Source organism: Hemiscyllium ocellatum, chromosome 7 (genome assembly GCF_020745735.1).
Source record: "Hemiscyllium ocellatum isolate sHemOce1 chromosome 7, sHemOce1.pat.X.cur, whole genome shotgun sequence".
Taxonomy (NCBI): domain Eukaryota; kingdom Metazoa; phylum Chordata; class Chondrichthyes; order Orectolobiformes; family Hemiscylliidae; genus Hemiscyllium; species Hemiscyllium ocellatum.
In genome coordinates this window covers 70,851,792-70,868,128 of record NC_083407.1, presented here as the reverse complement: position 1 = coordinate 70,868,128, position 16,337 = coordinate 70,851,792, and the positions used below count along the sequence as shown (strand labels likewise).

The 16,337-nt window shown below is 39.0% G+C and overlaps 1 protein-coding gene across 1 annotated transcript in view; it reads left to right on the top strand.

Annotated features, from left to right (window-relative positions):
• Positions 1-16,337, top strand: part of ccdc141 (coiled-coil domain containing 141) — a 171,397-nt gene that overhangs the window by 125,171 nt on the left and 29,889 nt on the right. The window contains exons 24-28 of the mRNA XM_060828119.1: positions 1,088-1,627; positions 2,129-2,169; positions 5,548-6,248; positions 6,318-6,513; positions 10,814-10,986. Of these exons, the coding sequence (XP_060684102.1) occupies positions 1,088-1,627; positions 2,129-2,169; positions 5,548-6,248; positions 6,318-6,513; positions 10,814-10,986 (1,651 nt within the window). The remainder of the gene's footprint in view (positions 1-1,087; positions 1,628-2,128; positions 2,170-5,547; positions 6,249-6,317; positions 6,514-10,813; positions 10,987-16,337) is intronic.

The window sequence follows — 16,337 nt, the reverse complement described above, 5'->3', positions numbered from 1 at the left end:
AGTTTTCTTGCTCCCCTAACTGCAGGCCACTCACAGTCAGTGGTTGACCTCATGCAGATTCTGCATGGAGGGGCTTACTATGTCTGTTAGAACCTTATAATCAAAGCTCAGCCTGCAATTAGCTTCCAGGCTACGCCTCACAAACAGACAAGACTTGAATGGTCTGTTTATTTCTTTTAGCACAAACCATCCCGTTCATCAGTCATTTCTAGCTCATGACTCAAAATTGATAGCAGAATGAAACAAAACTAATGAAAGGCTTCTAACATGTGTATTATGTGTGATATTTGTAACAATGAAAATGAAGTATGATTGATGAAAAATGTCAGTAGGGCAGTGTAGAGAGGGGAGGGGAATTGAACAGAGTGTGAGGTCATTGGTTCATTTGTAATGATGTGACTTTCTGATTTGCATTCAATCACCTTGACCATTCGTATGATGTCTTTGAATTTCTTGCATCATTGTATCCAAGTTTGTGGACATATATTGACAACAGTGACTATCTCTTCCTATTTGCCTGGATATTCTTTTGACCCTTCATGGATGGAGGGTCTCCCTCCTGACTATCTCCTACAGCAAGGTCTCCAATGCAATGCCAGAGAATATTGGAGCTTTCCCTTTCCAATATTGCAACATATTCATCCTTGAGGCAGTTTCCCAAACCATTTCCAGCACCTGCTGCAGCCAGAATACATTTCCCTATGAGGTGGTGCAAATTGACTTTAAGTAGCAGTTGCTGGTTTTAAATGGTACTGGTCCAGCGTGAATTATCTTGTAAATTAGCTGACAGCATGCAGGTAATATGCTGCCTGTATTGAAATTAAAGGATTTGAGTTATTCTCACATTGTGATTCACATACCTGTTTTTGGGCCTTATTCACTTTTTTCACCAATATCTCTGCCTATTACTTCCTTAAAGCTATCAGTTAGAAGCAATTTAAAAACCTGAGGAGCAAATAATGTGTTTATGTTTCAAAATGTACATTATCAATAAATAAAACATGTGCAATTAACTTATTTTAATGAAACTCTATACACTTTGAAGTTAAAAGGTCTTCACTCTAATGTTTTTTTCATAAACTGCTAGGTGGAAATCAATGATTTTCAATCATCACCTGTTGATGCAAACATGCAAACGATGGAGAGCCAAGAGCCAGGAAAAGTCACTATGGCATCATTGAAACCTACTGTGGACTCACCTGAAGTTGCAAAAGAAACCAAAAAGCTAAAGGAATCCTCTATAAGTGTCTCAAATCATAATCAAGTTGTAGGATTACCCGCAGAAGACACCCAAGCAACAAAAGATAGTGTGAAGAGCTACAGTGAAAGAGAGATATATATCCAATGTTATACCACCACCTTGTCCCAGCCATTTAGAACCAAGCTGTCACAATCAAATTCGATATTTCCATCAACATATTCCACTGATTCTGAGAGAAGAGTTTTTGCCCTTCACCTCATACAAAACACATCGAAAGAGGCAAGGCTTCTCCCGACTGCTCTTGGGAACGATTCAGAAATATCAGTGCCAATTTCTTCTGCAGATGAACAAATGGATGAAACGGATAACAGGGGAACATCGGATAGTCAGACAGAACCGCAAAATCACCCATTGTCATACAATCATGTAGGTACTCCATAAAAATATTCTTGAATTCATAATGTTGCTACATAGATAAATACTGGATCACCTAAACACATTGAATACATTTCATTTAAAATTCAAGCGGGCAAATAAATGATTAATTAGTTCAAATGTATTTACTCTTTATTTTGTAGGTTCATATGGGCTCTGCCTGAATAAAGGCTCTCAGCGTATTGTCTGCTGATGCCTTATTCTGAGCTGTATCTTTGGAAATTTTATTTTTGTCTTCATTCTCTAGGGCAGGTCAAGGAGTCAGGTCTAAAGTCTGTCTCAACTGCAATAGAAAACAAACCCAAACTGGAATGTGTCTGAACCATCTGCTAGCCATCCAGAATGCTGAGTGAACCATTCCTCTTTTATTTCATTGTCATACAGACAGTTCTTTGGAACCTTTGAACTGTTCAGGCTTCTGACAGTTGTATATTCTTATGTTGATAAAATATAAAACACCTTTAATATAAAACATGTCAACATGTTTCAAAGCTTATTCTTAATCAAAACATTGACCTTCAGCTACGTAAGGAGTTATTTGATAGTGGCAATTTTAAAAATGGTGGTAAAAGATGTAGGTTTTGGATAGGGTCTCAAAGGGTCCTAGGTACAGATTTAAAGAGTGAAATCCAGAGCTGAGGATCTTGGAAGCTGATGGCATTTCCCTCCGTGGTGTTGCGATTAAATTTGGAGGGCAGGGATCATGCCAAACGTGGAGAAATGCAAAGATCTCAAAGGAATGCGATGGCTGGTGGGGGGATTACAGAGATAGAGTGGAGCAAGGACATGTAGAGATTTGAAAGTAATGCTGATAATTTTAAAATCAGGGAATCATCAGACGTAGAACCAATGTAGTCCAGGGAACTGCACCAAAGGGTCTTAGCATGAAATTAAATACAGGCAGACGAGTGGAAAATGGCTAGGCCAGCCAGAAGAATGTTGGAAAGTCAAGAGATAGTGACAACACAGATGAGGGTTTGAGGAACAAATGGATTAAGAGAGGTGGGGCAGATAGTTCACAGCTAAGGCAGTTTCCAAGATGTGCATGTCTCAGAAAATGACATTGGGATCCTGAGGTCATGCTGTTTTCCAGCTTTTCCTGGAGAAGGTGCCAAGACTTGGGAATCCCTGTAGACCAACAGGAAAGTAATTAAAGTATTTTAAAGCATAGTTCAGAATCTTTTTAAGCACAAACTCCTTCTTCTTTCTCAAAAGCTCTCACTTTCTATGCTGTGTGTACTTCACCAGTATGATGGGAAGAGTTACTTCATGAGATTAACAGTTGGGAAAGTTTTAATCTTTTTTTTTAATTGATTCATGGGATGAGGGCATCACTGGCTCGGCCAGCATTGATATCCCATCCCTATTTGGCCAGTGGGCAGTTAAGAATCAAGCACATTGCTGTGGGTCTGGAGTCACATTGAGCCAGACTGAGTAAGGACAGCAGTTTGAGAATCAGATGGGCTTTTTCCAATAACAACAATGGATTCATGGTCATCATTAGGCTTTTAATTCCAGATTTTTATTGCATTCAAATTTCACAATCTACTATGACAGGATTCGAACTCGGGGCCCCTAGAATCAGGTGAAGGTAGGAAGCAGAGGGTGGTGGTGAAAGGTTATTTTTCAGACTGGAGGTTTGTGACCAATGGTGTCCCAAAATTGGTGGTGTAGTGGACAGTGAAGAAGGTTATCTCAGATTACCACAAGACCTTGATCAGATGGGCCAATGGGCTGAGGAGCGATAAATGGAGTTTAATTTAGATAAATATGAAGTGTTGCATTTTGGAAAGGCAAACTAAGTCAGGACTTTCACACTTACTGGTCGGGCCCTGGGAGTGTTACCGAACAAAGAGATGGAGGGGTGCTGATGCGTGCATAGATCTTTGAGAGTGGAGTCACAGGTAGACAGGATGGTGAAGAAAGCATTTGACACACTTGCCTTCATTGATCAGTGCTTTGAGTATGCAAGTTGGGACATCATGTTGCAGATGGTCAGTACATTGATAAGATTACTTTTAGAATATTGCATTCAGTTCTGGTGTCCCTGTTATAGGAGAAATGTTGTTAAACTTGAAAAGGTTCAGAAACGATTTACAAGGATGTTGCCGGGAATTGGAGGATTTGAGCTCTAAGGAGAGGTTGAATAGTCTGGGCATTTTTCCCTGGAGGATCGGAGGCTGAGGGATGACTTTATAGAGTTTTATAAAATCTTGAAGGGCATAGATAGGATGAATAGCCAGGGCAGAGAAGTCAAAGCTAGAAAGCATAGGCTTATGGTGAGAAGGAAAAGATTAAAAAAGACCTAAGGGGTAACTTTTTTACGCAGAGGATGGAGCGTGCATAGAATGAACTGCTAGAGGAAGTGGTGAAGGCTGGTACAATTGCAACATTTAAAATGCATCTGGATATCTGGTCAGTGTAGACAAGTTGGACCAAAGGTGTACAATTGTATGACTTTATGACTGAACACTGAAGAGTTCTAACCATAGCCATTCGGAGACTGCTATCAAAAATAAAACTTCTCTCGGAGAATGTGAATCATCACTGCAGCCAGAGATTGAAGTGTGGGACAGAATTGCTGGGGTCATTTAGGGGAGGCCTGATCAGGAGGAAGAAGTGGTTTGTTGTAGAGAGCAGGGGACTTTTTTTTCCTGGTCCCTCTTTTGGGCATAGGATACCGCCAAAGGTACACCGGCCAGGATTTGCCACATGTTGTGGTCCCTACCTGCTGCGAAAAAAGTGGAATGGCACACTTAAACGGTCATTAAAGAGAGTCAGTCAGCTTCCAGTCAGCAAGGCTTCCTAAAAAACGTCCTACTCCAGCTTTATTTGGAGGCAGTGAGAAGACCAATAGGATCTCTGCTTCATTGCTCCCTGCTCCATTTAACCCCCTCCCCTACTTCTCAGCTCATTGTCAGGGAAATATTACATTAAACTTGAGGAATCTTAATATTGCAGAAGGCCATTCAGCCCATCATACATCTCCCACTCTTTGAAAATCTCACTCATCTTCTCTTTCTCTTAGATTCTACAATTTTTCATTTCAAGTATTCATTCAGATTTGTTTTGAAGTGTACTATTGTCTGTTTGCATCCATTTAAACACTGCTTTCTAGACAATAATAAAATTCTCCTCATCTCGCCTAAGTATCTGTATTCTTGTACTGTCCTTAACAGTGTATCATTTACTATATTTAGCCTCTTCTCATTCTCACTACCAACATGACTTCACTGCGCTAAATTTAATCTGCCATGTGCCTGCCTAGTTGAGGAGTTATTCTATGCCCTCCTGAAGTCAAAATACTATCCTTATCAATGTTCACTTCTTTATTGAATTTTATGTTCTGTGTAAACTTTGAAGTCATTCTCTGAATACGAAGCTAGATCATTAAATGCTACCATCCAGTCTGAAAAACAAATATGCACCACTATTGTCGGATTTGATCCGTTAGCCAACTTTATATTTATGCCACCATTCTCCTTTAATCTCATGGGCTTCAGTATAACATTGAAGGCTTTGTAATTTAATGTCCTCAAGCTGATGTCTTAAAAAAGATATTTGCTTGTAACTGGATGCATTCTGAAGTTAGTATAATAACCTGTTAGCCAATTTCTTGTTTTGATTTATCCTTAGGCCACTGAAATTAACAGTAAACGTAAAATGACCATATTTCCCCTGCTATTTGGTTCTCAGATGAGAGTTTTGTGAACTCCTGCCTTTAATTATTCAAAAATTCAATGGTAAAATCTACAGGCAGAATAATGAAACAATATAATTTGGGGAATTTATCAAGGTGCCTCCTAGTGGCACAGTAGAAATGGTAGCATGACAGGAAAGTGTGGCATAACAAATTTTAATACAATTTGTTTTTGTTTTTTTTTAAAGGAACGTTTAAATACCAACGCGAGTGAATTACTGAAAACTCGAATCTCTGACTCAGTTCCAGAAGATCCATATTCACAAGAAGCTACTGAGCTAATCCATCCTTCCGCTGACGGCAGCACAGTGACAGATGGAGATCTGCAAAATGAACTTTTAGTCGATGAAAACCTGTCTGTTGAAGAATACGAGTGCATGTCTCCTGATGACGTTTCCTTGCCTCCACTTCCTGAGACGCCTGAATCGAACATGCTCCATTCTGAAACAGAAGTGGATAAAATGTCCAGATTAAGTTCCCGCAGCCTATATGCTGGATATTTGACCGGCCAGCCACAAATGCAAGCAAGCTATAGTAGAATGATTGACAATTCTGATACACTAGCACCTGTTGGCACTGCTAGTGGAGTAAATCACTCAAGACCACAAGTTTATAGTGGATTAGAAGGCAGTTTTGCATCTCGTCCCAACCACAGCACTGAGCCCTGCACAAAATACCGATCCGAGTCTTTCTCTTGTATCCACAGCCCACTGACAATTCCTGAACCTGGTATTGTTTCGAGCACCCTTTCACATATCTTAAAATCCCAAATGGTAACTAATTCATCAGCCTCTGATTCCTTCTGTGAAGTGCATGAGACTCAGCAACAGACTTATAATTTGCATGAAAGTGTGACTGAAGGGCAGGAGTTGTTGCATGATCATAATAGGAGCTGTCTTAGAAAAGAATTGAGTTCTTGCAGAAACAATTCACATGCTTCACCTGAACCACTAACAGTACCCCTCAGAATAGATCAGTTAGTGCATGATGCAGGGCATCCAATGGATACTGTCATCCATGAGGAAATCAGACATACATCAAGAACCGGAGCCATGTGCCACTTGTCTGGCAACACACCCAACTTCTCCAAGCTCTTGTCTAATGTCAATGTGGTAGAAGGTTCTCCTGTGACCTTGGAAATAGAAGTTACAGGATTCCCAGAACCAACTTTGATGTGGTGGGTAACATATAACGAACAGCAATAATATATATAGATATATATATATTTACAAGTCAAATTTCTTCTGCCTGAAAATATTTCATATAATATTAAGATATATTTAGCATGGGCTGTTACCATTGGTCAAATATTACTGTGTTATTATAGTCTAACTTTAGACATAATACACTTTCTCAGTAAACAGTTGAGAGAGATAATTCAAGGAAGTTGGAGAAATGAATGAGAAGCTTCACAGTTAGTGAAACACAAAAATAAAATAATTATGCAGTTCTAATTCTGCCCAAAATTATGAGTAAATTAGTTGAAAAGTGAATGCAGTTAAAATCTTTCCACCAACCATTTGAGTAGAATGTCTCAGAATATCATAATTAGAACAGATGAATAATGTATTTAAGCAGCAATTAGCTTTCCTTAGCTGGCCACATACTACATTTACCATGAGTGATAGTTTTCTGAATGATAGGAATGTAGGAATGTAATATAGGCATTGGAACAGACAATGATCAGGAAGTCCATAAAGTCATCAAACTTGTCATTGAAAATTAAGCTGTTAGGTACAGGAAAGATGGTTTAATAGGAGGATGTTGCATATTCCAAAAAGGAGCTGTGCATTGTCTTTGCATTCCCAAATGATACTCACCAGTTTTGGCAAAGTAGAGCAGGATTCCAAAATGCTTGAATTATTCCAACCAGATCTACTGGTGATAGACTAAATTATATGCACAATTTACATTTAAGTCTCCATCCTATGAATAAACTGAGCTCAGGTGAGGACATTACCAGGCAAATGGTCAGAGTGAGAAAGAAAGTAGAGGACTTACTGGGAGAAATTGTAACAGAAATGGAGGAAAGGTAGTGACTGACAGCTGCAGAATTATTAAGGTAAATAGCAGGTCAAGGATAGTTGGGAGTTTGAATGTGCTAGTGTGACCTGGAGGACAGGTTTTCCAGACTGAATGCAGAAATGGGTAGGGACATGTGGATGCTAAGAAATACAAAGAGTTGATGAGTGATGGCTGTTTGTATGAAATGTACATAACGGAGGTTGCAAACTGTGTGAGATGACAGCATCAAAATGATGGTGTGAATATTTGTGAGTGGAGAGTTAGAGAAGCAGATCAAGAAGGGAGTGAACTCAGAGGACAGGGGGCAAGGTAATTAGGCACAAGTTAAAATCAACAAGGATGACAAGTTACAGTGCTGAGGTTAAAGCAGTGAAAAATTGAGAATTCACATGAGAAACTTGTGTGGGGCTTGGCAAAGCTTTAGGAAGGGAGTGTTTTAGAGAAATTTGTTTTGAGGCAAAATAAGGTATTCAGGAAAGGAGAATGTATCAGGTAAATGAAAAGACAGACTGAAGTGGTATTTGGTGAGTAGGCCCACAATGCCATTTGGGCATTTTACAATCGTGGCTTCAGTAAGAGAAACAATGTTAACCCACATATGCCAAGCTTCAATCAATTGCATGATATCAATGAAATCATTTAACATAGGGTTTTGGATACTATATGATCCTATATCTAATGTGCATCAAGGAAACAAGTCATCTAACTAACTGTCTTCGAAACTGTACAGATTTGCTTTGTACAGACACCTATCTACAGTATTTTAGTTTATGCAAATGACAAGATTCATTTATGGAGACAAAAATAACGCTGGATCATTCCATTTTGTAATCACTTTTCAACAATGACAATTCCAGGATAGATTGAGAGACTCAATGACAGAAAAAGGAAAATTGTACTAAAATAGCACCAAATGATGCTATGTATCAGCGATGGAGACCATGTATCCTGAGAAATTCTGTAAGGGTTTCAAGGTCCACTAGTTCCTAGTATTACTTTAGAACATTGAAAATCTGATCCTGATTATTGAATCTTTTTCACTTTGAGAAAGTAAGGACATCAGAAATAAAAGCAAAGCATATACCCCTTTGAACCTGCTTTATCATGCAATAAGCTTGTGGCTGATCTTCTACTCCAACTCCATTTTCCAAGCCTAAAGCATTGTCCCTTGATTACCTTCATTACCAAATATCTGTCATTCTAAGTTATACACAAGACTTAAACAGGTTGAGTTACCTGCTGTGGAGAATTTTAAAGGTTTACAACCCACTTAGTGAATAAATTTCTCCAAATTTTAGTCTTACATCTTCAGTCCCATCTTATGGAAGCGTGGCTCTGGTCTTAAACTTTGTAACCAAGGAAAACATCTGCTCTGTCAAATCTCTATGAATATGTTTCAATGGAATCATCTGTAATATTTCTATACCCCCCATATCCTCAATTTTTTAGACCAAGGACAAATCTCTCATTGCAGACACTGCCAGACAGCATTGGCTTCTATCTGACAATGTGGAGAATTTACTCAAATTATGTCCTGTACACAAAAAGCAGAACAAATACAACCTGGTCAATAACCGCCCCATCAGTCTACTCTCGATCATCAGTAAAGTGATGGATGGTGTTACCAACAGTGCTATCAAGCACCACCTGTCTAGCAATAACCTGCTCAGTGACACCCAGTTTGGGTTTTGCCAGGGCCACTCAGCTCCTGACCTCATTACAGTCTTGGTTCAAAAAAATGGACAAAAGAGCTGAATTCTAGAGGGTGACAATACTTAACAAAATGGCTGCAATTGACCAGGTATGGCTTCAAGGAGCCCTAGAAAAACTGGAATCGATGGAAATTGGGGAATACTCTCCTTTGGCTGGAGTCATGCTTGGCACGGTAGGAAGATAGTTGTGGTTGTTGGAGGTCAGTCATTTCAACTCAAAGACATCCCTGCAGGAGTTCATCAGGCTAGTGTCTTAGACCCAACCATCTTCAATTGCTTCATCAATGATCTTTCCTTCATCGTAAGGTCAGAATTGAGGAAGCTCGCCAATGATTGCACCATGTTCTGCATCATTCATGAATCCTCAGGTGCTGACACAGTCCATGTCCAAATGCAGCAAACCCTGGACAAGATCCAATACATTCACACCTCTAAAATGCCAATCAATGACCATCTCCAACAAGAGATAGTCAATATTGTTACCATCACTGAAACCTGCATTATCATCATTCTGGAGGTTGCCAATGATCAGAAACTGAACCTATAAATACAGTGTTTACAAAAGCAGGTTGGAGGCTAGGAATCCTGCAATGCTTAACTCACTTTCTGACTCTCCAGAGCATATCCACTATCTAGTGTATGGGTCAGGCATTCGATGGAATGTTCCCCAATTGTCTGGATGCGTGCAGGTGTGAGAACAATCAAATAGCTCGACACTATCCAGATCAAAGCAGCCTGCTTGATTGGCACTGCTTCTAAAAACATTCATTCCCTTTACTACTGATCCTCAGGAGCAGTAGTAAGAGCCATCTACTAGATAAACTGCAGAAATTCGCTAAGGCTCCTTAAACAGCAACTTGCAACCTCACAACCACTTCCATCTGGAAGGACAAGGGTAGCAGATACACGGGAGCTTGCAAGTTCCCCTTCAAGCCTCTCATTATCCTGACTTGGAAATATATCACTGTTCCTTCAATTTTGTTGGGTGAAAAAACTGGAACTTCATACCCAACAGCATTGTGGTTCTACCTAAACCCATGAACTGCAACAGTTCAATAAGGCAGCTCACCATCACCTTCTCAATTAGTGATTGGTAATAAATGCTTCCACAGCTAGTGATGCCCACATCCCATGTGTGAACTAAAAAAAAAATAGCTAACCACATTGCAACCCTTCTAAGGCAAACATGCCCTTCCTTGGGTTTAGGACAGAATATGTCCATTCAAACTTGAAGAATCTATTTGTTCTAAAGTTTTCTTATTGCTGAGTGTATCAGTCATTTTTTGTAGGCTATCAAGAATACATGCATTTAAGAAAATCAGAAAAGGATTTAAAAGTGCTATGTGGATTTTTACTACTTTCAGGTAGTTAGAATATGAAATTCCCATAATCTGCTATGCTGAATGATTAAATTTAGTTAAAAGGAAATAAGATCTCTGCTTGAAAAAAATGTAAAAACATGAGGAATGCGATGTGTTCAGGAGTAAAATATGATGGGAAAAAATTTTTCAGTACTGTATCATTCCATATTCTTGTATATTTGTGAGTTTTAAAATTGTCTTGAATAACAAAAATATGTCTTTAGTCATTTAAGACTGTTGCTCATTCTTAACAATACTTTGCCTTTATACTCAAAAACATTTTATATAAAATTAATTTTTGGACATTCTCAAAAATACACATGGTTTTATTAAAATGGTGCTGGATGTTGCTTGACTTAAAATGCACTTTTTACTTTAGGTACAAGAATGGACAGAAGCTGACAACAGATCAGCATTTAAACATTTCACAAAAGGAAGGCAAACACATTCTTTTCATTGAGAAGGTGTCTGATAAAGATGCTGGCATTTATGTTGCACGAGCTAAAAATTCTAATGGTACTATCAGTTCCAGTGCTATCCTTCAAGTACAAGGTAACTGCAGTCTCAGATGTTTCCACACTGGTGATATAGATTGGTTCACTTGTCTTGGTTTGTTGTGTATATTGTACATTAGCTTGTTTCTTATGTATATGCTATTAATCTAACCATTGCACTATGTGTCTCTGTTCCTGTCATCTGGCTGCCCATCACTGTGTGTTCTGTAATATCTCCACTTAACACCAACAGGATTATTGTGCAGTTTTCCTAATAACTTTAATAATGTTTTTGCTGTTGACCTGTTCAGAAATTGATATTTCTTTACTGTTGCTTATTGAAGACACAAAATTAATCTGCAGAAAATGTTAATATAACTTAATAGTTTCCTGTAAAATACAATATTAATAATACAACACATGAATAACTAATTAAAATGTCACAAAGACAAATAATAACTATCCAATAATAGTGACATAAATGGAAATGAGTAAAAGAACAATATTTGTAAAATATCAAAAAGAATGATGATTTAGATGGCTGATTCCATTAATATCTTTACATTCTTCTTAGAAAGCATTTTAAAAAGTTATTTACAGTCAAATGTGAATTCTTTATTTACAATACCCGTTTTTGCTTTTCAACATTTAATAGTTTTGAAAAATAGGTATTGCAAAAATGTTAAAACAGTAACTGAATAGATGGCACAATAATATTGCAAGTTGGCACTCTGATATGTATGTGTACTGATTCTCTGCCTGATCAGTTCCCCATCTTAAAGATGTCTGTGGGAGAAGGTAACAAGGAAAGACCAGGCACTTTCCAACAATGAAAGAGAGAAAATTGCCCCAGATGGTATCTCCAGGGTGATATCACAACATAGTCTGAGTAGCCAAGCACAAAGCAGCATTGGCCAAGTTTGGCCCATACTCAGTCTGAGAATAAATCATAAGTCTTGCAGATAGAATGGATAAAGACATAGCAGTAGCATAATACAATTTAAAAAACACTTGTAAATGAAATGTCCACTGCTACAGAAATGTCTATGTGACCACAAACAAGGACTCATTATGTTTTGCATTTCTGAACTGCCAATCTTATCAATATTTGCTGTCCATATCATTTTAAAACAATGACAAGGAAATAATTTTATAATTGTGGAAACAGTGTGTATTCATGATAAATTTCATTTCACTATGTTTCATTTGTACTATTATGTCAGAAAATCACAAGCTGCAATGTATTGATAATACACAATTATATTTGTCTTTCTTAATAGTACTATCATTATTTGGAATTAAGTACGTTTCATTTCATTATCAACTTATTTGATTCTTCGCTGTGGTATCAATGAAATCTATATTGCTGGCAGTACATGAGACTAGTGCAGTAAACATTTTGTTTCAAATAAAACAAGATCAGTAAAATTGCAGTTACATGCTGATTGAGGAGCATGAAGTACAATGCCTGTATGATGACTGAACCATGTTACAGGTCAGAGTGGGGTTAATCATTAAGGAACGTTGCACACATTTTGCTCCTGGACAGTTAGTTTTAAAGGATTGTCAATAATGGGTCAGGGCGTTGATTCTCTCAATATTCTCTACATAATTTGGTGTCATACAACAGCTAGTGCAAGCAACACATCACTTGGCTTTAGTTTGCTTGGAAGTATGCTTGAGATTTGATTTAGTTATAGTGCATTATTCATATTAACGAGGTTTGAGAAGACTTGAAGCTCAGGTTGTTCACTTGACAAAACTTCCAGCTTATTCATATTAATTTAGTATTGGAATAACCTGCAAATAGCATTTACAAATAAATCATGAAATATTTAAGTAAACAGAGTATGCCACAGTATGTGTTTTATAGCAAAACTTAAATCCAGATCGTAATGTAATGTTTAGTCATGGAATGTTAAATGTTGACAGTTTAAATATAATTTGTTATGACATATGTATGGCTGATGATTCTATGTGATGTCTAATATATCTGAAAAATGTACATGAAATAAAATGCAATTTGGAAAAATAATAACTTCTTTAAGTTAAAAATGATTGATTGGATCAAAGAGCTTTCACACAATATTTCCACAAACTAAAAATGAAACACAAAAGGAGCATATAAACAAAACCTCCTCAAATCCTTCTTTATGAAAGCATACAATCATCAACTGCAAACATTTGGGGCTACAATAATAAACGTATGGCCCAAGTAGTACAGTCATAACTTTCCTAAATCTTTTGAAATGGTTTTAGAGATGGGTGATGTGGACACAATTAACAAAAAAAATTGTTGGATCAGTTTACCAACACATTTTCACAACCTACCACATTTCCACAGCTGGATTGGGCTGGGTTCAGTGTGGGCAATGAACGTGTCTGTGACAGAAGGTCAGTGAAGGTGGTTACTGGATCCATTTTTCGTAAAGTTACCCCAAAAAGCCATTTTATCAGTGTTACATGGGACTGAACTGTGCCAGTGCTCAGACAACTCAGAGGCTGTGTGAGACTTTGAACCTTTCAATGCTTATCTGGAAAAAAGTTGCAAGGTTAATGCATTCCCATAACGGAGACATTCCCATGGCATGAGGATATCTTGGAAACCGATATCGTTAATCGTGCCAAGTGCCTTCTGCATCCCCAATAAAAGCACTTCAGTTGCATTCTTGCAGCTTGTTCACCTCAGCAGCACTGTCACTGGTGATACAGTAATAGCCCTAGCTGCAATGGTCCATGCTACATCACCCCTTCCTTCCAGAATCTCCCCATCATCCCTATTTGGATAGTATGCCCAGAAAGGGTTCCTAATTGGCTGGCTCACTAAGAATGCTCCTGTTTGGGGTTTAGACTTGAAAATGGTTCTGTACACATACTTTCAGAGTCTGGAAGATTTAGTCCATTTGAGATTCTTGAATAATATAATTTGGAAAATAATTGAATGTTGAAAAGTTACAGTTGTTTGTCTTCTGTATATTTAATGAATATTTTAACTATTGCTCCTTTTGATTTCCCTCCTCCTATTTTTACATACGGAGATGATGGAGAAGCTAGCATTTATAATCCATCATTTATTGCCTTGGAGAAGTTGGTGGGAAGCTGCCCTCTTGAATTGCTACAGTCCATGTGGTGTAGGAATACCCATAATTCTGTCAGGAAACCCACTGTCGGATTTTGAATAATAACAATGAAGAAACACCAATATATGGTGACATATTCCCCTCCCTGGTGTGGTGCAAGAAATTTGGAGAAATATGGAGAAGGTTCTGATCAGAACCCCAGCACTGAGAAGAAGTTTTGCAATTTTCCCCTAGACTGTTAAATGATCATTTCATAATTGCAGAAGGGGCAGCAAGGTGGCTCAGTGGTTAGCACTGCTGCCTCACGGCACCTAGGTCCCAGGTTCAATTCCACCCTCAGGCAACTGTCTGTGTGGAGTTTGCACATTCTCCCCATGGCTGTGTGGGTTTCCTCTGGTTTCCTCCCACAGTCCAAAGATATGGAGGACAGGTGAATTGGCTATGTTAAATTGCCCATCGAGTTCAGTGCATTAGGCAGAGGGAAATGGATCTGGGTGGGTTACTCTCTGGAGGGTTAGTGTGGACTTGTTGGGCCGAAGGACCTGTTTCCACACTGTAGGGAATCTAGTTTAATTTCTCTATTGTGTGGTGACTATCTCATGTCAATTTATTTTCATTTCCCCATTACCTTATTGATATGCCAATTCAAATTCTTCTTTCTTCTCCTGAGAAGGTAGATGACACAAATGCCTGACATACAAGACAGAGCAGGTACCTGGCAACTGCAGCTTGCTAATTGCTTGTCCTAACGATTATCTGACTGTGTCACCAGCACAATATCCCTGCCTGCTCTGTTGATGTCATCCTCTTCTGTTTTCATCCATGCAAAGCAGCATCAGCTGGCCACGGGCTTCACCATATCACACCTGCTCTGGCACCAACATGCACACCACTCTGTCCATCAGCACTCTACTTCGGGGCTGACGGATGCCTGCAACATGCATGTTTCTGCTAGATCGCTTTCCCCACAGATTATTTCCTCAAGGATCTTACAAGGAGATTATCATGGCTGGAATCCTGTTAGTGATGGTTCAATGATTCCTGACCTCTATTGTTATCTTGGCCTCCTCCAGTGGTCCCCAGCATCACACTGTCAGTCTTCAGCCAATTTGATTCAAGAAATGATTGAAGACACTGGATACAGCAAAGGCTATGGGCTTTGACAAGAGTTTGGCAATTGTACTGAAGACTTGTGTTCCAGAACTTGCTGCACCCCTAGCCAAGCTGTGCCAGTACAGTTACTGCACTGGCAACCATCAATCAGTGTGGAAAATTGCCCAGGTATGTCCTGTATACAAAAGGCTTAACTCCAATTCAGCCAATAACTAGTCTGTCAGTCTACTTTGATCATCAGTAAAGTTATGGAAGGTGTCATCAACTGTGCTATCAAGGAGCATTTGTTCACAATAACCTACTCAGTGACTATTGTGTGGATTGTGGTTTTTGGAGGTCAGTCATCATGTCTGCAAGACATCTCTGCAGAAATTCCTCAGTATACTTTCCTAAGCTCAACCATTGTCAGCTGCTTTGTCAGTGACCCTCCCTCCATCAGAAGGTTAGAAGTGGGGATTTTCATTGATGGTTGTGCAATGTTCAGCACCATTCACAACTCCTCAGATGCTGCAACAGTCCACATCCAAATACAGCAAGACCTGGATAACATTCAGGCTTAGGCTGACAAGTGGCAAGTAATATTCACACCATATAAATGCCAGGCAATAACCATCTCCATTTTTAGATAATCTAACCACCTCTTCATTATATTTAGAGTCATAGAGATGTACAGCATGGAAACAGACCCTTCGGTCCAACCCGTCCATAGCGACCAGAAATCCCAACCCAATCCAGTCCCACCTGCCAGCACCTGGCCCATAAACCTCCAAACCCTTCCTATTCATATACCCATACAAATGCCTCTTAAATGTTGCAATTGTACCAGCCTCCACCACTTCCTCTGGCAGCTCATTCCATACATGTACCACCTTCTCTGTGAAAAGGTTGCCCCTTAGATTTCTGTTATATCTTTCCCCTCTCACCCTAAACCGATGCCCTTTAATTCTGGACTCCCCCACCCCAGGGAAAAGACTTTGTCTATTTATCCTATCCATGCCCCTCATAATTTTGTAAACCTCTATAAGGTCACCCCTCAGCCTCCGACACTCCAGGGAAAACAGCCCCAGCGTGTTCAGCCTCTCCCTGTAGCTCAGATTCTCCAACCCTGGCAACATCCTTGTAAATCTTTTCTGAACCCTTTCAAGATTCACACAATCTTTCCGATAGGAAGGAGACCAGAATTGCATGCAATATTCCAACAGTGGCCTAACCAATG